Source organism: Pelobates fuscus, chromosome 8 (genome assembly GCF_036172605.1).
Source record: "Pelobates fuscus isolate aPelFus1 chromosome 8, aPelFus1.pri, whole genome shotgun sequence".
NCBI classification, from domain to species: domain Eukaryota; kingdom Metazoa; phylum Chordata; class Amphibia; order Anura; family Pelobatidae; genus Pelobates; species Pelobates fuscus.
In genome coordinates this window covers 169,125,359-169,149,615 of record NC_086324.1, presented here as the reverse complement: position 1 = coordinate 169,149,615, position 24,257 = coordinate 169,125,359, and the positions used below count along the sequence as shown (strand labels likewise).

Below are 24,257 nucleotides of genomic sequence, written 5' to 3'. Positions count from 1 at the left end.
GGGTAGTAGATACTTGGAATAGCCTTCCAGTGGAAGCAGTAAAGGCTAACAGTGATATAGAAAGGGTAGTAGATACCTGGAATAGCCTTCCAGTGGGAGCAGTAACAGTGATATAGAAAGGGTAGTAGATACCTGGAATAGCCTTCCAGTGGGAGCAGTAAAGGCTAACAGTGATATAGAAAGGGTAGTAGATACTTGTAATAGCCTTCCAGTGGAAGCGGTAAAGGCTAACCGTGATTACATGTCTGTTAGTCCACCTATTGTACAGCGCTACGGAATCTGATGGTGCTATATAAATAATAAAATACTAATAATAATATAGAAAGGGTAGTAGATACCTGGAATAGCCTTCCGGTGAAAGCAGTAAATGATAGCAGAGATATAGAAAAGTAGATACGTGGATAAATGGTGGATCCTCTAACCTTCACTCCACCACTCCTATTTTTCTCTCACATTTCTGTTGGTTCTACTCCCTAAATTCCACATTACCGCTTGTGGTTTTCTCACCTCATCTATCACACACTTAACAGAAGATAAAGACGGGAGTGTGATAAATGAGAGTGATCGCACCATCCATTTAATAATATTACAGAAATATCGCCCGAGCTACAACAGTCTGTGTAGCTGAGGATCTTGCGGCCCCCAAATACATTTGGACCTACAGTCATTAGGGCCGGCAGCAAGTAATACTGTGATCACAGAATACATAGAAATGTCAGCTCCCCCGTGTTTACCCGATTCCATGTCTTTGTGTTGATGGCCAGTGCATGAAAAGTGCCTCCCTGCAGTAGGTAGTGTTCCTATGCTGCATTTTTCATCACTGATCCATGAGTTGATTTGAATGCCATTTACTGCCAGGCAGCACTTTTCATGTGATGACCATCAATATAGAAAAGCAATAGGAGTCCAGAAAGCCACGGTACATCTGGTAGCCCTGAGGATGGGGAATATTCACTAAATATTGCAGAGTTACCAACCTTTAGGCAGTATGGTAAACATGGGAATGCTGGATTTCAGAAGCTTTGACCTAAATCTCAAATATTTATATTTTCCATTCACTCTTATTCAATATTTTTGTTTTTCTGGATAGGCATTACCCCAACACACCAATGGGCTGCACCTAAATAGCATTGCCCTATAGTATACAGTATTCATATGCTGCATGAGAGATCTGAAATAACCAACACAATTCAGTTCCAGTTTTTCCTTGATTAATTAATTGTTTCCATCTTGTAGGATATTAATTGATTACAGTGCGGGGCAGGGCAGGGCTGTACTTTTCAAGTGAAAAAATATCTTGGAAAATCTGTTGGGACTCAGCAACATGGGATACTACTCCACGCCTACAGTTTAAGGTGTGATTAGGAAAAACGTGCAATGCTGTGGAGTGATCAGGAAATGCATTTACAAAGCAAAAAGGGTTTTGTATATTTTAACTTTATTGTTCCTTTGGCAGAGACTTTTTGAAGTACTGAGAATAATGAAAGCTGAATATACACCTGGAAACAGCTGGCGTTGGCGTTCAGGTAAGGGTTGGCTTTCACTTTTCGTCTTTCCTATGGAAAGTGCACCTATCACCTTTAACCTGCTAATTGGCGTAATCATATTCATTTTATTTATTCTCGCTGGGTAGGTGGAATGGCAGGAATGAGAGGGGTCAAAGGGGACGTTTGCTTAGTTTTAACGTTCAAAGAGTGTTGGGTATTCCCCAGAATGCTTTGTGTGGTGGCAGAACAATACCTGCGCCGTGTGATTGTATGCTGTGTGACATACAATAGGCAACGCAGATTGTTTATACAGCTGCATAGACTGATGGGGCCTTTACTTAAATAAACCAGTCCCCAAATCCCTAGCGTTCAGAAAGAGAGGAAACTTAAAATCAGACCTGTATGCTATTTGCTACACAACAAGGCATGGCTCACTTAGCCTAAAAGCACACAGCAGTGTGACACCCTTCAAAGAGGAAGGGCCTCAAATAAAACCCGATTGTGTTTTCCGAGACACAGATCTCTTCGTGTGACGAGCAAGGCATGAAAAGTGGCTCCTTGCTGTATGTGGAATTCATATGTTGCAGGAAGGCAGGCATTTAATGTAGTTTTTGTTTGGGATAGTTTATCAGAAATGATTTTAATGTGTTGCTATATACAGCAAGGCAACACTTTTCATGTGCTTTCAAGCAGCATGGATGAGATGAATAGTTACATAGTTAAATAAGCTGAAAAGAGACATGTGTCCGTCAAGTTCAAACTTCCTATCCAGTAAACCGCGATCGATCTTTCTTGCAATCCATTGTACAAAGTGTCGCCCAGCAACCGACGTTGCGACTCTCTGTCCATCGTTACACAATGCTGCAAGAAGTTATTACAAATGTTGTTACATCTTCATTCCCTCTCTTTTTATGGGGATTACCACCACGGGCAGTCAGTCCCTCTTTCTGGGTTTAGTAAGCAAAACAAAATAAAATATGGCATTTATCATGTAGCCAAATACGATTCTTTATTTGATCATAAAAAAATCCTTTTATTTACTCGGGAATTAAAAACAAAGAGCTAGGTCTAATTCCATATGAATGTGCATTCCCCAGCGCTTGCCTAATCAAATCTGGCAATGTCTGCGCGATCTACGCGTTTCGCAACAGACATACTTCATCAATAAAATTAATTTTTACTTAAATTTGTGACAAATGCATCAGATACATATTGATGAACAACACACGGGAGATGCTATCCTGTAGTATGAAGCATTCAAATGCTGCAAGTTGGAAATCAGTAATGAACAAGAAACCCTGCTGTCTCTTAATGATGAATACTACGGGGCAGCACTTTATTTTATAAACTGCCCATCATTGTGGAACAGGAAATCACACAAATAGGAGATTTAAAAAACAAAAAACAAAAAAAAACGTTAAATGTTTGAGAATTAAGGCAAAACTAGGAAAAAATTAGGTATTCGGAAAAAAAAAATCGTTTCTGTGCCATTTAGTATCGTGGGCTTTCCTAAAATCTGCAGTATAGGGAATTAATCTGCTAATTGAAGCAAACTTAGATCTGAATTGCAGAACTGAAGCTAAAATAGCTAAGCCGAATGAATTCCATTAAACACCCATCACTCACAACAGATAAGAAGCCTCTGGTTATAACAGGTGCCCATTTGTAAACCGTCCTGGAGAGGTAATTAATTATCCCAACACCTCCTACCCCAGGGGCGGCTGTAAAAAAGTCCTGAGTTAAACCATTAATTTTCTAGCATTTTATGTTGGGATCATTTTACAATCTTTGCATTTCATAAGACGCTGAAGTGTGACAACAGGACTAAGTGGGCTACTTATAAAGAACCACTTTGGTGCAAAACTTAGTGCTAATTTTTGGGCAGTCACCGTGGAAACTAATGGAACGTTTATACCCACTGCTCCACTTGTAGAAGAGTGCCCTACAGTAACTCTTTATAAATGAATCCTACAGGCTCGTGTACGATTGGCATTGTAAACACACTTTGGTTTATGCATGTTTTTTTAGTTTGTTACAGTTTGCTGATTAGTGAATACAAACCATTTAACACTCTGACTTAAACACTTACTGCAATTGCCAAAGTAAGTGTGCAGAAATCCAACGTATGTTAAATATTTATTTTTTTTATCCTTAGAGAGGGCAAAGAGCTATTTCAAGTCAAAATAACTTAACTGCAAATATTGTCCAACTATTCAGCTCTATTTCTTGCTCAGATTTCTTTGGCCTACATCTCCAACCTCCTTGGCAATACTCCACAATTCCCGATTTTGGGAGTAAGCCCCAGTGACGCCTGTCTCCTGTAACACTCGAGCAGTGAAAATGGCCTACTTACTGCCAGAATTCACTGTTGTGCACTAGTGTCTCATAAAGCCTCACGTCTCCCTGCCTCCCTGTCTGCACACATCTGTTTTACAGGTAAATGAAAATGTAGAAGTTCAGCTAAATAAGTTTAAAATCACCTTGGCACTAAGCCCCGTTCCCCTCCTCCCAGAACGTTTTCCCCATTGTTCCCTAGAAGACACTGTGAAGCAGGGGGTGCCTTCTTGTGCCAAGCATAGAAGGAGGGAGGGGGTGACAGAGGAGTTGATAAATACCTTACCCTCCTTCTGTGACTTTATTCCCCAATACTGGGAGAACGTCCAACTCTTGTTTTCTAAACAGACAGGTTTAGACGGCATTATCTCCCCACCAACAGTCTATAGCCCCCTGCTCCTCTGAATACATTGATCTGTAATATTTAAATAACGCTAACTGGTCCCTCTGCCCTGATCTCCTGGGCCACCCAATTTCTGGCAAAGTCTCTGTGAACACACGCTTAGACTTCATTTAAAAACTACATCGGGGATAAAACCCCAAAATTAAAGGGGAGGTGAGGTCACTAGTGACAGACCGTAAATCTGAGACACATTTTGAGGTTATGTGAACTCCAGAAATGCAAAGGAAATCTGAGCTTTCCAGTAAATCTAGCGAAAGACGCCAAAAATAAATACTTAAAATCCCAGCGGCAAACAACCTTGACTAAAATCCAACGAGAAGAGGTCTCCCAAAGTTGGCAAATCCAGGGGCCACAGACCAGTAATGGTTTATAGAATGCTGGGTATCCGAGAATTCCAGGAAACGTGCATTGTTTGTACAGCACTGAAGAATATGTATTGGTCCTTTTAAAAATATAAAATGATATTCACATCTCTAAACGTACACCTTTATAGGATTCTTTACACCAGAAGACATCAGCACATGATCAGCCACTACATTAAAAACCCCTGCCTAATATGGTGTAGGTCCCCCTTGTACTGTTAAAACAGCTCTAGTGCGTTGAGGCATGGACTCCTCAAGACCTCTGAATGTGTCCTGATATCTGACAATGATCCTTCAAGTCCTGCAAGTTGCCAGGTGGGATGTCCATGGATCGGATTTGTTGCTCGAACACATCCAACTGTAGCTCAATTGGATTGAGATCTGGGGAATTTGGAGTCCAAGGCAACACCTTGAACTCGTTGTAATGTTCCTCAAACCATTCCTGAACTATTTCTGCAGTGTGTCGGGGTGCATTATCCTACTGAAAGAAGCCACTGCCATCAGGGAACACCATTGCCTTGAAAGGGGTGTGCATGGTCTGCAACAATCTCTAGGTAGGTGGTACGTGTCAAAGTAACATCCACATAAATGTCAGGACCCAAGGTTTCCCAGCAGAACATTCCCATGAGCATAACGATGCCTCCCCCAGCCTGCCTTCTTCCCATAGTGCATCCTGCTGCCATATTTTCCTAATGCACATGCACCTGGCCATCTACCTGATCTAAAAGAAAACGTGATTGATTAGACCTGGCAACCATCTTCCATTGCTCCATGGTCGAATTCTGACGCTCATGTCACCATTGATGGCACTTTTGGTCATCATGGGCACTTTGACCGGTCTGCAGCTGCCCAGCCCGATACACAGCAAACAGTGATGAACTTTGTTTTCTAACACATTTCTATCATGGCCAGTATTAAGTTTTTGAGCAATATGAGATAAATTAGTTCTTGTCTATAATGAGACCAAAGGGACTAGCCTTCACACCCACGTGCATCAATAAGCCTTGGACGCCCATGAACCAAATGCTGGTTTACCAGTAGTCCTTCCTGGCACTAATTTTGGTTATGCCATTTTGGAGATGCTCAGACCCAGTCATCTAGCCATCACTATTTGGGTCTATTTTTCCTGCTCCCAACAAATGAAATTCAAGAACTGACTGATCACTTGCTGCCTAATATATCCCACCTCTTGACCATTGTAACGATATAAGCAATGTTATTCATTTCGCCTGTCAGTGGTGTTAATGTTGTGGCTGATCACCTACCGTGGACAAAATAAGAAAGTACAGTACAATGTTTTACAAAATTAAAAAGCATGTTGGTTTATCTACTACTAAACAGTGAAGAGAAAGTTGAGGTCTAAATGTTGGAACTTGTTGGACAAATTAAGCAGATTGATCTCCCATATTTGACTGTTTAGTGAATGAACCTTATCTTAAAATCTAATGGGGTCTATTTATTAAGCAAAAAACGTATGTTTGTAATAAGAAAACTTTTTTTTAGGTAAAAGTAGCCAAGGTCGCGTAATAGGTAAGTAACAGATTTCTTTTCAACATTTGTCTATTTTGGCATATCACGTGCAATTCCTTTATCAGTTCTCCTTAATTCTCATTTAGAGAATTAAACCTATTTGTAAACCTGTATATACTCTACTGGGTCATTCTAGGTTCCATGTTTCTAACTGAGAAGCTAATTACAGGAAACGCATCACATTTATTTCATTTATTCTGATAAAATATAGCTTGCCCTTTATCACTTCTTAACTTTGTTTTACACCCCCCTCTGCAAGATGATAATCGCTCCATATATGTGTTAAAATAATGCACATCCACAGTTTCTTGTAGACCAGGCAGGAGGTACGGAATCAATTTTGTAGGAAATATCTGAAGTGATTAATAGACTGCTGTTTCTGCTTTTTATGCCCAGATATCTCCAGGATGTCCAGTTTGCTCACAGAACAGTTTACTGTCTGGTTAGTAAACTGCATAAAATGTCCACACCTGCCAGACTCTGCTAGAGAAACAAAAAACAAATACAATTTCTTACCTTCAGTAAGGACATCTGTAATGTGTGCCTTTACTTCACCCAGGTCTTCCGTACACCTTGACGAAACAAGAGCCTCTTGGTTGGATTTACCTCCTTGTATCCCCATTAACCTTTCATTCTGGGGTTCTTTCTGTATTGAGTGGTTAAGCGGAGAAATACCATTTCTGAATTCATCCAAGACCTTCTTGTTGAGTTGGACGTTCTGATTACAGGACACAGGTGTTGAAGGTCCATGTCCATGCATCCTAGCTAAGAGGGTTGGCTTTCCATAGGCATGGGTTTCTTGGCCGTTTTTTGCTGAGTCAGCTATGTGACCAAGTGGCTTCTGACTTGGTAGACTCTCTCGGAGGAATGGGCTTTGGAAGGAAGAACTATCTGTCTTATTGAAAGAGTTGGCCCTCTGCATCATAGATCGAAGCCTATCGGTGGAAGATGATGTGTCTGTTTGTTTGGCAGGTTGGTCAAGGTTTGGCTCTGGAAGAGACTCTTGTTGGAGTGATTGAGACCTCATACGGTTACCAGTAAAAGATGGTATTTGAGAGGCAAAATCTGGACCAGTTGGGGCTCTACCTAGAGATGCCACTTGCAAGTGACCCCTGGATGGTACTTCAGCTTTCTCCCTGTTGGCTGGAGGGGCTTGGCCAGGTGTTGCATTGAGGTTGACTCTTAGCTGTGTCCTTGGTAATGGTCTACTAATTTGTTCAGAGCTGGGACCATTAGATTTTCCTACTGGGCCTTGGAAACTGACAGGGAATTTCTGGAGTGTGGCTGGTTGTAGAGGCCCAAAAACGGGGGGTGGGGAAGGTGTACAATTGATGGGAGTATCAGCTGGTGGCGAGGAGGAGGCTGATGATGAGGAAAATGAAGGTTCCCTGCTAACAGACTTGCTGCTTCTGGAAAGTGGCCTCTTATATGCGTCGGTAGGAGAACTCCAGCCCTCTGAGGGGGGATATCCGGCATCTGGAGAAGGAACCAGATCTGGAACATTGTCCTCCGCAATATGCAAGTCCAAGGATGGTAGAGAGCTGTGGTTATTGGTTGTTACAGGAACCAGACGGACCCCTGGGCGTTCAATCTCCGAGTGGAATGCACTACCATGAGAAGAGAACTTCTTCAGTACAGGGCTGGATGTATTGGATACCGTAATTCCAGATCCATGTTGGCCTACTGTGGTTGGTGTTGGACGCAGCTGGTGAAAAGGTTTAGTGGCAGGTGGGCACTCTAAACTGGAGGTGGAACTGTGTAGGCTCTCGCTGTCACTGCCATGCCCAGAAGAAGAAAAACCACTGGGATTGAGTCGTGTTTGGAAAGAAGAGACGCGGGTAAGACTTTGGTTAGCGTTTCCATTGCTTTTGGCCATTTGCATTGTCCCACGGTTGAATGATAAACTACTGGTGATTCGAGTTCTGAGGACAGGACTTTGTGCGGGACTGCAGCTTGAACTAATGCTGATGCGGGACTGGTAGAGAGGCTGGTGGGACCCAGAAGAGGTTCGTCTCTCTCCATTGCTTGCTCGAATGACATTAGATTGGCTGGGGCTGTAAGGAGAGCTGAGTGAAGAAGTTGGCGAGAACACAGGAGTATCATCTACATCCTCTATGTCAAAGGACCTCTTCAGAGCTATGAAAAGAGAAAACACATCAGCAACAGGATTAATATCTCAAAACTGCACAAACAGTCACCTGTATTATATGGAAAGATTGAACTTCTAATAATATGTGTTGTTAAAGTGACAGTATATAGATCTCTGTAATTTAAATATGACCAACAGAAGACATAATGGGTAACTAATGGGTAACTATTCTGCTATTTTGAGATCTGGCAAAACTATTCAGGAGGCAAGTTAAATTTTGTAAGCTAATTTTGGGGTTACTATAGTAAGAGCTTCTACAATCACCCGGGCAGTAAATTGAAATGAGGGATGTAGGATAACTTAGGGGGTTAAATAGAGGATCACCTGGGGGGGGGGGGGGGTAAATGTGAGCTTGTAGGATCATCTGGGGGGGAAATGTGAGAGATTATTGTATCACCTTGGGGGGTAAATGTGAAAATTTGTAGGATCACCTGGGGGGAGGAGGGAGATAAATGTGAGAGTCTGTAGATTCACCTGGGGGAGGGGAGAGTGGGGGGGGGGGGGGTTACACGTGACAAATTGTAGGATCCCTGAAGGGGGATTAATGTGAGAATTTGTAGGATCACCTGGGGAGGGGGTGGGGGGGCAGTAAATGTGAGAGTGTGTAGGATCACTGGGTGGGGGTTGAGAGTTAGGATCATGTGGCTGGGGTAAGTTTTGAGTTCGTGGGCTAACTTTGAGGGCAGAAATATTTCTAAACTCTAAGTATAATTAAATGTCCTCTGTGTTGTGTATCTTTTAACATTTTGGGTTCAATTAAGAATATCAACAATTAGGGTGAAACAGGAATAAAATGTACCATGCCTGGAATTTGTCAGCTAATTAAACCAGCGTGATTCCTATATTTATAGCACAATATAAACCCCCCACTGTTCCTCAATAAATATCTCCAAATAAGGTTTTATTGTGAAAGGGGGTGGGTGAGCCAAAGTCTTAACATAATTACATTCTTGTCTAAGATGAAGAAGACACCCACGGCATCCTTTATCGACACATGCCAAAGAATGGGGTACTCAATGCCTGTTCTCAGTTACCCCCAACAGAGCCTGACCAGTGGACCTGTCAGATGGACACAGCCACTGATTGATCCACTGGAGTTTATCTTAAAACACCCTGAAACCCTGCTCTGTTCGGGGGATACTGGTGGGATGCCAGGGGAATGCTGGAAGGCTGCTGGTCAATTGGGTTGATGGTCATAACTCTGGCCTGTACCATGTGTTGAAATTTATATAAAAAGTGTGAGATGTTTCCCTGATAAATGATTAGCAACATTGTAAAGTAGCACTGCAGCCACTATAACAACTTAATTGAGATGAAGTTGTTATGGTGCCCAGAGTTTCCCTTTAACATTGCCAGTGATGACGTAAAATGTCTCAATGGTGCCAAGTGGCAGCAAGCATGCCTGGAGAGGGGGTGGGTCCCCCCAGGGAGCATGACAGCTGGTATAGGTCAACCGCCTCTGCCAACATTCCACTAGGACTACCCAATGCAGAGAGAACTGTGCAAGCTCCCTTACATTGGCAGGAAGTGCCCTGCGGTGGGAAGCACGGCAGGGCAAATATTCCAGGTAGGGACTGTTATGCTAGATCAAAGACTGTTGGGGTGTATGCCATAAGAGGTTATACATTATACACGTTAAAGACCGTTTTCCTTTTTTCTGTAAATGATATATTAATCATTGCATACAATATATCGTTATTATAAATATGTATCTGCTAGCGGAATCTTCCGCTGTAAGATGAAACAACATTCTTCAGACTTAGAAATCTCTCCATTATAACTCGCTTTAATATATCTGTTCGACAGTAAATAACCAAAGTTATAATGAGTGTTTTTCTGTATTTTTAATTTTAAAGAAAATCTGCTGAGATTGCCAAGTACAGAACTCATCACAATGACAATCACCAACCTGTAAGATATTTCACAATCCCTCTTCTATGCCATGCCCAGGGCACTTGGAACCAGACACTGACAGATTCCTGGCAATGAAGAGGTTAAATGAAATGTTGAGATTTATATTGTAGGGGATCTTATTCTATGGCAGAAGGAGCCAAGGCACAAAAATTACCTTGGACCTCCTTGTAGGGCCCTCCGGACTCAAAGGGATTAGAAGAGGAAGGATTTGAACAATTGTACCCAAATATGCCTGCCCTCGGGATATGGGGACATATGGCTGCCAGGTCGGCCCCCTCCCCCTTGTTAGGTACATGAAAGAATTTACATGGGGGCTTAACCCCTTCTTTGCTACCTCTCAGTGTATCAATGGAGAAATGAATAATATAAAATGGGTCACTTCTGCTCAAAATATGAAAAAAAATAATGGTAAATTCTGACAAATGTAGAATATCTACTGCCATTCAAGGGAATTGCTTATTATAGACGTAACTGGGTGAATTGAAGAGAGTATTTTCCAGAGAAGCATTTTCCGCTAATGTAGCCTAGGATTTGAAATTCACTTGTCATTGAGAAGCTTCGTGAATGAAGTATCTCTGTATCTCGTGTGGCCAGACAAACCATTCTAACACTGGTTAACATGGACGTCAGGACTGATCAGAATATCATGGTATCTGTGAGTGGGGCATTCTGAGACAGTCAGGCTGACTTATTAATGCTGCGGGATTTATTGGCACTTTGTAAATAATAACAATAATGGCAATTAATAAAACTAAAACATCATTTATAATCAGAACAATGTATCTTATTTACACAGACTGATTTCTAAACACATTTATTGCAGTTTAAATACACATTACTGGGGGTATTATTGCTGTGGAGTTCTGTTATACACTCAGACACATTACTGGGAGTATTATTGCTGTTGAGATCTGTTATACACTTAGATACATTACTGGGAGTATTATTGCTGTGGAGCTCTGTTATACACTCAGTCACATTACTGGGAGTATTATTGCTGTGGAGCTCTGTTATACACTAAGACACATTACTGGGAGTATTATTACTGTGGAGCTCTGTTATACACTCAGACACATTACTGGGAGTATTATTGCTGTGGAGCTCTGTTATACACTCAGACACATTACTGGGAGTATTATTGCCGTGGAGCTCTGTTATACACTCAGACACATTACTGAGAGTATTATTACTGTGGAGCTCTGTTATACACTCAGACACATTACTGGGAGTATTATTGCTGTGGGGCTCTGTTATACACTCAGTCACATTACTGGGAGTATTATTGCTGTGGAGCTCTGTTATACACAGACACATTACTGGGAGTATTATTGCTGTGGGGCTCTGTTATACACTCAGTCACATTACTGGGAGTATTATTGCTATGGAGCTCTGTTATACACTCAGACACATTACTGGGAGTATTATTGCTGTGGGGCTCTGTTATACACTCAGACACATTACTGGGAGTATTATTGCTGTGGAGCTCTGTTATAGACTCAGACACATTACTGGGAGTATTATTGCTGTGGAGCTCTGTTATACACTCAGACACATTACTGGGAGTATTATTACTGTGGAGCTCTGTTATACACTCAGACACATTACTGGGAGTATTATTGCTGTGGAGTTCTGTTATACACAGACACATTACTGGGAGTATTATTGCTGTGGAGCTCTGTTATACACAGACATATTACTGGGAGTATTATTGCTGTGGAGTTCTGTTATACACTCAGACACATTACTGGGAGTATTATTGCTGTGGAGCTCTGTTATACACTCAGACACATTACTGGGAGTATTATTGCTGTGGAGCTCTGTTATACACTCAGACACATTACTGGGAGTGTTATTGCTGTGGGGCTCTGTTATACACACAGACACATTACTGGGAGTATTATTGCTGTGGGGCTCTGTTATACACCCAGTCACATTACTGGGAGTATTATTACTGTGGAGCTCTGTTATACACTCAGACACATTACTGGGAGTATTATTGCTGTGGAGCTCTGTTATACACTCAGACACATTACTGGGAGTATTATTACTGTGGAGCTCTGTTATACACTCAGACACATTACTGGGAGTATTATTGATGTGGAGCTCTGTTATACACTCAGACACATTACTGGGAGTATTATTGCTGTGGGGCTCTGTTATACACCCAGTCACATTACTGGGAGTATTATTACTGTGGAGCTCTGTTATACACTCAGTCACATTACTGGGAGTATTATTGCTGTGGAGCTCTGTTATACACAGACACATTACTGGGAGTATTATTGCTGTGGGGCTCTGTTATACACTCAGTCACATTACTGGGAGTATTATTGCTATGGAGCTCTGTTATACACTCAGACACATTACTGGGAGTATTATTGCTGTGGGGCTCTGTTATACACTCAGACACATTACTGGGAGTATTATTGCTGTGGAGCTCTGTTATAGACTCAGACACATTACTGGGAGTATTATTGCTGTGGAGCTCTGTTATACACTCAGACACATTACTGGGAGTATTATTACTGTGGAGCTCTGTTATACACTCAGACACATTACTGGGAGTATTATTGCTGTGGAGTTCTGTTATACACAGACACATTACTGGGAGTATTATTGCTGTGGAGCTCTGTTATACACAGACATATTACTGGGAGTATTATTGCTGTGGAGTTCTGTTATACACTCAGACACATTACTGGGAGTATTATTGCTGTGGAGCTCTGTTATACACTCAGACACATTACTGGGAGTATTATTGCTGTGGAGCTCTGTTATACACTCAGACACATTACTGGGAGTGTTATTGCTGTGGGGCTCTGTTATACACTCAGACACATTACTGGGAGTATTATTGCTGTGGAGCTCTGTTATACGCTCAGACACATTACTGGGAGTATTATTACTGTGGAGCTCTGTTATACACTCAGACACATTACTGGGAGTATTATTGCTGTGGAGCTCTGTTATACACTCAGACACATTACTGGGAGTATTATTACTGTGGAGCTCTGTTATACACTCAGACACATTACTGGGAGTATTATTACTGTGGAGATCTGTTATACACTCAGACACATTACTGGGAGTATTATTGCTGTGGAGCTCTGTTATACACTCAGACACATTACTGGGAGTATTATTACTGTGGAGCTCTGTTATACACTCAGACACATTACTGGGAGTATTATTACTGTGGAGATCTGTTATACACCCAGACACATTACTGGGAGTATTATTGCTGTGGAGCTCTGTTATACACTCAGACACATTACTGGGAGTATTATTACTGTGGGGCTCGGTTATACTCAGACATATTACTGGGAGTATTATTACTGTGGAGCTCTGTTATACACTCAGACACATTACTGGGAGTATTATTGCTGTGGGGCTTTGTTATACACTCAGACACATTACTGGGAGTATTATTGCTGTGGAGCTCTGTTATACACTCAGACACATTACTGGGAGTATTATTACTGTGGAGCTCTGTTATACACTCAGACACATTACTGGGAGTATTATTACCGTGGAGCTCTGTTATACACTCAGACACATTACTGGGAGTATTATTACTGTGGAGCTCTGTTATACACTCAGACACATTACTGGGAGTATTATTACTGTGGAGCTCTGTTATACACTCAGACACATCACTGGGAGTATTATTGGAGCTCGGTTATACATTCAGACACAGCAACAACATGGAGCTCCTAGAAATGAGGGACATTAGGATAGGAAAGAGACACTTGGGAGGTATACTGTATACTGCATTAAACCTCTGCACTCTACATCTACGCCCTAATCACAGCATTCACAAACAATGAATGTATACTACTCTCAGCATTCACTAACATTTACTTATCGAGGGGAAAGAATAAGAGGCACTTAACAACCCTGTACCAATGGACCCCTGTAATGAAATTCTGGCTATGTTGGTAGGCTGCTCAAATATGCTAGTGAGTCTCTATTTTTTTTTTTCTTTTCAAAATACATTTTGGTGAGGTTTTTCTAAAACTGGTGTTTTCCCAGGCAACTGAGCCAGAGACATATTTTGAAATTCCGAATATTGATTCCTGCCAACCTTGTCAGAAATGATGCCCTGGGATTGCCAAGGAAAGAATGTGCCCAACATTCTAATAGACACGCTGTACCTTTTATCTCGATAATAAAATATTTTCCTAGGTAATTTATGTATATCACTGAACACTTGATTGATTCATAGAAATGCAAAAGCCCTAAGCATTATATTGTGAGATCAAAAAGGGTTTAGTACTGGGGGGTCCTCTACGCATTGCTCATGTAACTGAGACAAATATCTTTTTAAATAATGTTCCATTTCTTGGACAAAAAACTTGTGACAAACAAGAATACTGAATGAACGGAACACACAGTGAGTTTCTGGGACAGTAAAAGGATGAACACAGATCAGTCTGAAGACTTTTATCCCGTAATGCAAAGACTCGAGGATTTGAGACATATGTCAGTACTCCCCCTCTATCCCCCACTTCCATATGTGGGATAATCACATGTCAATAGGAAATGGCAGGTTTACTTTGACCCTTTTAACCACTATTATGTCATTTGGCGAAGGAAGTGGAGCAAGCTATTTATAAGTTTTGTGCACAAGCTCCGTGTGCATTATGGGAAAAGAAGGTGAGTCTGTCCCGGGTCCTTTAACGAAGGGAATGAAACGCAAATGGACGTTCAATTGCCTGCATTTGTCCAAATGAAATGCTAGAAATGCACACACCTTCTGAAGGAGCACTTTGTTACATAGTGTCCGAGAGTCCTAATTACAACAGCTTTGGTCAAATCTCTTGTAACAGGACTAGGCCGGAGGGATGGCGATAGGAATGATAAAATGATATATACTATAAAACAATATTATTTGGCAAAGAAAACCTGCCCGTAGAGGATGTGTCAGTCAGTCATGCAGGCCTGCGCATGTTCAGGGAGCGCAAAAAGCGCTTTTACATAAACATAAATATCGCAATAATGACAGAAGTTTTAAAGTACTGGTTTGTTACCAACGATAAACACGTCTCGGATTATACAATCCAGCCCTGGGCTTGCTGCAGTAATGGATGTTTAATGCAGTATATCTAGTCTGACATCAGTCTGTAACTGTTTTGAATAAAGCTTCGAAGGACACGATCTGGGTTTACATTGTGTCCTAGTTGTGTCCCATTGCTGAGACATAGAACAGAGGGGCCTCTCCTTGCCGTTAGTCCTGGCTCGGAGTTTGGTGGGATGATAGAAAACATGCCTAGAGGCTCACAGTTTGCCTGACCATTTGGTGTTTTTGAGTTCACCCCTCTCAGACTCATTACATTCCCCCTCACCATCTGTTCCCTCATGCTGTACTGATGCTATCAGTTTGTTTCTCAGAAGGGGGTTGAATTTCTCCAGCTAATTGTTTATAAGAAAAGGTCAATCCCCTCCACCCCCATCTAAGTTAAGTGTATTTCTGTACATGGAGAAAGGACAGGCTGTATGGTCACAATACATTATCACTTATTTAACATCGGTAGCGTGACTGTATCAGGAAAATCCTTGGACCAATCAGGGAAGGGATATGTAATGGCTGAACCTTGCCAGGTAGACAGATTGTTACATTATCAGTGAATAGAGCATGTGTTATTATTTAATAACTGTAACGTGCAGGGGTTTAAGATTCAGCCCCATTTTCTCCGAGTATCAGACTTTTCTTAACGAATCCCAGATCCTCCATCGTATTCCCCTTTCCAAGGCAAAAAGTGGCAACATTCAGCAGCTGGTAAAATAAAAGGGTCACTCCGACCAGCATGACCACGTCACTGATTTGAAGTAGTTATGGTGGTAAGACACTAGATGTGTAGTGTTTATTCTGGGGTGTCCAGCACATTTTAAAGCTTTTAACAGGGTTCTAGGGGCTGAGGAACTATTAGTATTTTCTTTTTAAATTAAAAAGTATATTGTTTTAAAAAGTAGTAAGACTTTAAGAATTATGCTATTTACAGACTATTCAATGAAGCTATGTCCAAAGCCGTTACCCACAGACATCGGAGTCACATTTATTTGAGGCTATTGTATTTTGAGGTCCTAGATCCAAGCAATCATATAATGACAACCAAAATCCATGCGCAGGAGGTCAATATTCCGTACGTGATTGCAATTTCTTGGTAAGAAATAGCTGATTAGTTAGCAACCTATATTCTATTCTGGCCAGTAAACATTCACAGTAAGGACGCAGATCATGACTATCATGTTCGGCACACAAGAGACCCTCTAATTCACGAGTTAGAATGTAATACCACATGTGAAAACTCAACACGTTTCCATTATAGAACCAATCGTGGCCTCCGCCACCTGCGGACGATGCATGGGATTTTTAAGTGAGCATTCTTTCCAGTTTCTGATTGGTTGGCTTGGAATCTCCAACCAATAGTAAGTGCAGGAGCTACTTTTGAAAATCTGCAAGGAGTCAGAAAGTTACATGTGTTTTTTCTAGTGCATGGAGATGAGGAAAAAGCTAACGTTTTTTGTAAATGTTTAAAATATTTTGTATTCTTTCTTCTTATCTTGTTAGCGAGCGAGGGATATGGTTTGATATCGTCGGTTGTCAACGCACGCATACTGCAGCTCACCACACGTCTTTGCTGGAGTCTTCAAAGGATGCACTACAGGGCAAAGCAGTTACCTGACAGCCAAACATTGAATCGGAGACAGTCTATGACAAGTTCCCTCTAGGGACAAGTAAAGTGCAAGAGAAACTTATCCTCACTTCACAATCAATCAACGCCAGATGCCTACTTGAATTCGCCTGTTGTGAAGCCATGTCTTGTACAGTAAACATGTAATCTGAACTTTTTTTTTTCCTTTAGGCCTTTTTTTGGCCACATTTGGCATTTTACAAAGCAAATCTGATTTATTGGGTCATGTATGTAATAGCGGTTTTGGCTAATGCGCTGTCAATACCTAGCTGCGGGGCCACAATCATGTAGGTTTAGATGACAGCAGTATATGCTGCTTTGCACGTTCACGCCCAGGAGTGAAGAACTGGCTTTGACCCACTGGATTCCATCAAAGAGTATGGTTATGGTACCTGGATCCCCACTGCTCAGTGTTAAACCGATATCTGTAAATTTGATATTGGATGGGGGTCCCTGAGCGCTTGTGGCATGGCAAATTTGGAGGCTATTAGCCATACCAATTCATACCAATGATTGAACACACTCAACTTATCACTGCTGCCCTTTGCAGGGGAAGCCGGGGACCTTAACTACTTCACAGATATGAAGTGATTATGGTGCCTGGATTAACCCTTCAAACAATCTGTATTTACTATGCACATTCTTATTCACTATCAGAGTAGCGCAGTAATTTTTGCTATCTTGATTTTGGATGGGGCATGAATAAAGAAAATTAGACGTAATACGACTGGCGCGAATGTGGGTGTTTAATTCTGCATTTCCCGCCATCTTTCCTGTCCTGCATTACTTTAAATATCAGACACTTGCACCTTCAATAATTATAGTAGGGCTATACGACTATGCCCACCTAACTGTATCCGTGCAGCAGAGTATGTCGGGGCTCTATAAATAAAAATGATCAAAATAATACGAACAGCTGGAAGGCCAAACGTGACCTCGCCAGATCTGTATCGTAAAAGTGGAATCCAAGGATCTCGCGCTGCACTGGGACGATGAGGTTATATGGGGGCAGCTCCCTCCGTGGCTAGCTGAAAGGTATATTTATATAAAAGTATCATTTGAGCTGCTTATTTGGGATCGTTTAGCTCTGCAGACACATCCTGAAGCTGAAATATTTTTATTGGGCATCTGTGTAATAAATCTGTCAGACTCCTGCTAGTGTGCGGTAGCTACAACACTTGGCAGGGATACAGCCACCCCATGTAAGTTACAGACACACTGTGACAGAGGTATTTATATAGCACCGTCAATTCACATAGCATCGGATACTACCACTGGACACAAACAGAAAGGCACAGAGAATCAGGATAATTGATTTATGGCTGGCTGAGCATCATGGGAATTGTAGATCTAAACATTGCTGAGACCTGAGCGAAGATGTTTTCCCAAAGGGCAAGTTATTGAGTTTACGCTAAGCTTTTTGAGTTCTCATTCTTTCTTTTTTGCTTTAATGCGTTAACTTGGCTCACCCCAAATTAAAAGGGTAATCCAGACGCGAAACCCGTGCTCCTAGAGGGATATCAGCTACATCTCACTGACGAGACCCAAAAGAAGGCTGAAACGATCGTCTGGGTTTGCTGTATCTCTTGTGCAGAGGGAACTTGCTGGCATTTCGGATCTGGACTGCCCTTACGGGTGGGACCAGTCTGGTATGCTTCAGATATGTTAAATGTCTGTTCGTCCACCCATTGTAAAGCGCTGCGCAATTTGATGACGCTATATAAATAATAAACACAATAACATAATAATATGTTCTCTCTGTAATGGCACAAGTGAGCAAAAACTATTCTGATACCTGAACAGGGATGTTTTCCCGAAGAGGGAGCTACTGAGTATCTCTAAGCGTTTGTCCATCCTCCGAGTTCTCATTCTTTCTTTATTGATTTAGTGCATGTCCTTCTTGAAAGCTTATAAACAGATGTGGATGGGGGAATATAATATTTCACCTATAGGTTTTAAAATCTGTGATGTTTAAATACTTTTCTACTGTCTCCCCAGAAGCGAGATAAGAGTCAAAAATCCTATCATGGTATTACAAGAGTCCTAAATCAGTACTGTCCTGCCAGATTCAGGACAGTTGGTAGGTAAGCCACAGTCAAAATGAAGTTCTCCATGAATCATCTCTCCTACTTCAGTATTTTCGCAGAATTACTCTCAAAGCTAGCAAAGCGCCATAGGGGTTGCAGTTAAAAAAAGGTGGGGATCACCTTCTGGCATACTTGTGTCAACAGTAGGGTTAATACTAACTGTAAAACATTAATATTCTTTGGAATTTATGTTGGCATATCTAGAAACGACAGGAGAAATCACTGCTCGATACTAAGCACATTAGTGCTTTTGTTTGGAGATTTGATGGGACTGGTAAAGGAATGCCGGAGAAATTCCTGAGCAGCATTGTCTGGCGCTCTCCGAATACCGAAAAACAAGGGCCACATGCGGACCATTCGAAGGGATCAGACCGAAGTATGCTTAGTTCAATCCCAAGCTGAAACAAGATGTTCAGCAGTTACTACGAGGTGGGGTAATCAAGGCAGCCACGTTGACACAGACCACGGAGCAGAATCTCTCCGAATCAAGAATTTGTCTTCATTAAATGTGTGATTTTATCTGATGTTAGATACATCACTTCACACCATTGTACTCGGGAAAGATCATTCATCGGGATGTAAGCAATTTCAGACACTTTGATTAACTGAATTCAACTGATGGGATTATATACCGTGAAGAGATGTTATCTCACTGGCATTACACCAATATCCGGATCTCAGTGGAAATACAACATTATGTAGATCTCACCTAGCGCTTTCATCGAGAGCTTTGCAATGGTTATTCAGATTGTAAGATTGGAGTGAGCTACTACGGTATAAGTATAGAAAATTGAATTGTAAAACTAACCCACCTATTTACTAACCCACACTCTATGGGAATATGAAGGAGGTTTATTTCCTAAACCTAGAATTGCAGAGAATTAACTTGGGAAAGCTAATTTTTATCCAAAATATCTGAGTACGAAGGTGTATAATAGAAAGTGCAATTCCTTAGTAATGTCTCCACCTTCCTCGATTTAGTGAACAGATCCTCAAGTTGTCCTTGAGAGTCTAAACAAGCCCTCAAAGACCTCAATCCTTTCAGAATGTTAGTGTTTTATATTTTATATAGTCAATCATTATACAATGTGGTCATCAATGGATAGTCCATCACTTTGGGATACAATGTGGTCATCAATGGATAGTCCATCACTTTGAGATACAATGTGGTCATCAATGGATAGTCCATCACTTTGAGATACAATGTGGTCATCAATGGATAGTCCATCACTTTGAGATACAATGTGGTTATCAATGGAAGAAAAGCCCACTATGAACATTAATGTTTGAGACACCCAGTGAAATTGTATCATGTAACTTTATTTACATCGTTTTTATCCAAGATGGGCCTCTTCAAAATGAAGAATGAATCCCCTGGCATTCAGCAGTAGGCCTTGATTTCATATTTTTGGATACACTTTTCAAATGATTCAATATTTTTGGATAACCTTTAAAATGATTTAATATTTTGAAATCGATATAATCGATGCCATAACCAGGAAACCACTCCATTGTGGTGACTTCTCCATCAATGTAAATGAAAATTCAATTTTTGTGCAGAAAAATATCAATTGTTTGTAGCATCATATATGGAGAATTCAGCTTTGCAGTTATACAGTCCTCTCTAAGGGACTCTAAGAAAAAAGAGTGAGAACACAAGGAAGGCTTTCACTAATTCTTCGAGGTTCATTCCAGAGCTTTTGTCTCAATATAACCATCGGAACACTGATGGACAAAATCTGCCTGCTTTAAAATATTCTTAAAAATTCTAACTCAGGTATTTGCTATCAGCATATCAGTAGCAGAACTCAACTATAATGTTTTGCCCCAGAATTCTGCATGGTGAAGCTTAGCACTTTAGTGAATAAGGTCAGCTGGGTTCCTTGTGATTGGTTTTAGGGCTTGCCCGAGATTCTGAGAGTATCATTGGGCTGCCAATTGGACAGAATAAGGATTGTCTTAGAGGGCCGATGATGAAGATGGATTTTGGGGCAAAGTTCTAGAAGCGGAATTAAAGGAATGTCGATGCTGAATGCCCCGAGAGTTAAAATTTTTAACCAGAATTGGATTTCGTATGTAACATCTGCAGTCTATGTATATGGGAAGCATATACAGGGATACAAAATTAGAGTAAAAAAATTATTGAAGCATACCTAACCCACAAGTTACTCCTTAATACGTATAAAAAAAATCATCCTACTGCCAACAAAATGCACAGGAAAAATAATATGTGAATGAGTCTGGCACCAGAAAAAAAGCCTCTGGGTAAAATCTTGTGAGTTCATTTTAGGCTATTTTGTTGCTATCAGGGTATATAAAAGTCACAGAAATAATAATAATAATAAAAAAAAAAAATCACACACACATTTTTGTTGATGTACAAAGTCCATTTGGTTACCTTTGCACGCGCCATTCAGGAATAAAGACAAAAATAAAATGGGACCATGACACGTTAAGGGTCCAAATATGCGGCTCCATTGATGTCACTGTCGATGAATTCTAAAATCGCATTTTCTCTATTTTTACTTCAATATGTCATGGACATTCGGTAAAGGAAATACGCGTTTGGTAATACAGAATTCCTAACTAAAATGTGTTAATATTGTTAATTGTCTCATTTGGGTTGAATTGGAATGATAGTTTTATAAAACCATTATTATTATTTTAGCCACATGGAAGTCCCCTGATAAACTGTAAGCATAAAGGGAAAGTCATTTGATCCCACTTGATTATAGACAAATTAGCACTCATAAGGATTCTAATTAAACCCCATTTGCTGCTGGTGGGAGTACCAACAAGCTTCTATTAGTTTATCAAGTGTCTAAAAAGAATAACATACATATATAAACATATATCAATTTTCACTTCTTTAAGGTGCTCTACGCTTCTGATAAATCTTATCGACTACGCACGCTACACTGATACTTTTTTAAAAAGCGCTATATTATTGCGTTAGAAAGATGAAATTACAAACAGAGATGATTTCCTAATCATTTATTTTGTCCATTTATGTTTTGGCTTAAATTGTAAATTCTCCGCAATGCCCAGTTTTTATACAAGTCCGTCTAATATTCCCAACACTCTCATTCCAGGCTTTGGAAAAACCCACAGAGGCGGTAGTGCATACCATCTTATTATATGGAATGGGGGGCTTTTCCCTAAATGTGCACATTGTATAAACTTTGGGTACCGTCTTATCCCCACACCATTAATACTGCACTCTGTAAGGACGATGCGCTGTTATGAATCCCGCACCACTAGGTCATTTTTAAAACTATCATTTTGAAAGCTCTGCTTTGGTATAATAAACCTTGATAAATGTACATAATAACTAAATTACTAAAAATGGTGCCCCACAATTGTCCATTTTATGTGATACTTCACACATGTAAACTTATCCCAGAACAATACATTGGTTTTCTTTATTTAAAGATAGAAGCGGTATAAATACTCGCTGTAAAAGAGGAATGCAAAACATCAACATCGATTCTCAAAGGTGCGACACACGGCGAGATATTTCCATGAGAAAGAGCTGTGTGTAGGGTGGGTTTGGGTCTGTGTGGAGAGGCGGGCAGGCATTCTACCTGTTACTACATGCTCAGATGGTGCGGCTGTAAGACAGCTAAATAATTCCCTGAAATTCCAAAGCCCACCTCTCCCTCTCACCTCGGAAAGACTGGGGGGGAGGTCAGGGGTTACTGTGGAGAAAGGGTGGGGGGGTTAGGGCAAAAGGGCTATTGCTGGGGGGATACAGGAAAATAGAATTGATGGTTTAAATGATTGACTGAAGGGGCAGCCTTATATAATTAGCCAGCTCCCATGAACTGTCATTTCAGGAGAGTAAAGATACATATTAATATGCTGTGGATAGCTAAGCTTGGCATTACATCTCACATAATGATCTGACGGCCTATAAACTACGCCGTTAAATTATTAACGCCTTCCTGAAATGGTTAATCAAGCACAGTGCCCCATCTTTTACAAAATAGATTATTTAAATTGTAAGCTTTGTGCACAGAACAGTTTATTTGTTAGACTGGAGATTGTTAGACTCGGCATGTGATATGGAAATGTTAGACTATAATAGCAGAACAATAATACAGTTGAATTGGTGAATTTTTCCAGGTCCTTTACTATGGCCTAAAAGTTGCAATATACATATGTGAAGTCAGCAAACTCTAGGCCAAAATAGTCTATTTAGGAAGATTCTCCAAGTCATTCTCCAGCATTCTTCCGAGTCGGCTAGTTTGGCCTAACTAATTTCTCTTGTGCATTCTCCGCAATTCTTTAAGACCTCGATTTAATATTGCTGGGTAAGATTTATATAGATATTTATTAAAATATCAGTATAGCAAAAATATCGAAATATTATAAAGCTATGATTTTTTTTTTAAATTATGTTGAGTCATTTTAAAAATGTATCCCCCCCAAATTTAAATAATTTGGAAAGTCAAGGCGTCCGTGAATAAAGTCTTGTCATATTCTTTACATTCTATTCATGATATCTAGCCATGGAATTGCTTGGGGCCGCGGAGGAGAGTTATTATAAAAATTATAATAATGATGGCCTCTAGGCCTGGGACCAGATTAGTCACCTTTGACCTCACCAGTCACCTGGCCGTGGGGTTCGACCTAGCCTTATGGGCAAAGCATGCATGTGAAAAAAACCCAGCAAGAGTAATTCGCAGGGGCAACGAAAGGCGGCGGCCAGCTAAAAAGAGTGTGGCTACTGTATTATGGCGATGGGCTAGCAGACTGCCTGCATATAGCAAATGGGATGGACTGGCTAACTCTGTAACAGGATCAGTAATCAATTTACAAAAATCAGATATATGCAATCTACAACTCCCATTAGTCTCAACCATTGAGGATAAGGATTATGGGAGCTGTAGTTTATCAATAACTGGAGAGATGATGTAACAGAAAGCAGATTTAGAGGTTTATCAACTAAGTGAGTTCTAGTGATCTGACAAGCTGTTTGCTCAATTTAAAGTGAAGTAGCGCAGACAGGTAGGCCGAGGGGGTGAATATTTTGAAGTAGGCATTTCCCCCTATATTTTGCACGTGGATTGTCAGCAGGTGGTGAACTGACCCTTCGTAATATGTAACTCCATTAACCTCTGTCTCCTAAACACTTCATAAATAGCTCGCTGACATAATGGATGAGTTTTTGGTGCAAATGAATTGGTAGCAGGAGTGGGATGTTACTGATCAAATACGAAGGACCTGAGTTATGGCTCCTAATTATGGCTCACGGCTAATTACTGTCCAGAGTCTGAACTGATTGAACTCATGG

At 40.8% G+C, this 24,257-nt stretch overlaps 1 protein-coding gene across 1 annotated transcript in view; it reads right to left on the bottom strand.

Annotated features, from left to right (window-relative positions):
* Nucleotides 1–24,257, bottom strand: part of SEPTIN12 (septin 12) — a 95,003-nt gene that overhangs the window by 43,771 nt on the left and 26,975 nt on the right. Inside the window, exon 2 of the mRNA XM_063430760.1 lies at nt 6,633–8,252. Within this exon, the coding sequence (XP_063286830.1) occupies nt 6,633–8,252 (1,620 nt within the window). The remainder of the gene's footprint in view (nt 1–6,632; nt 8,253–24,257) is intronic.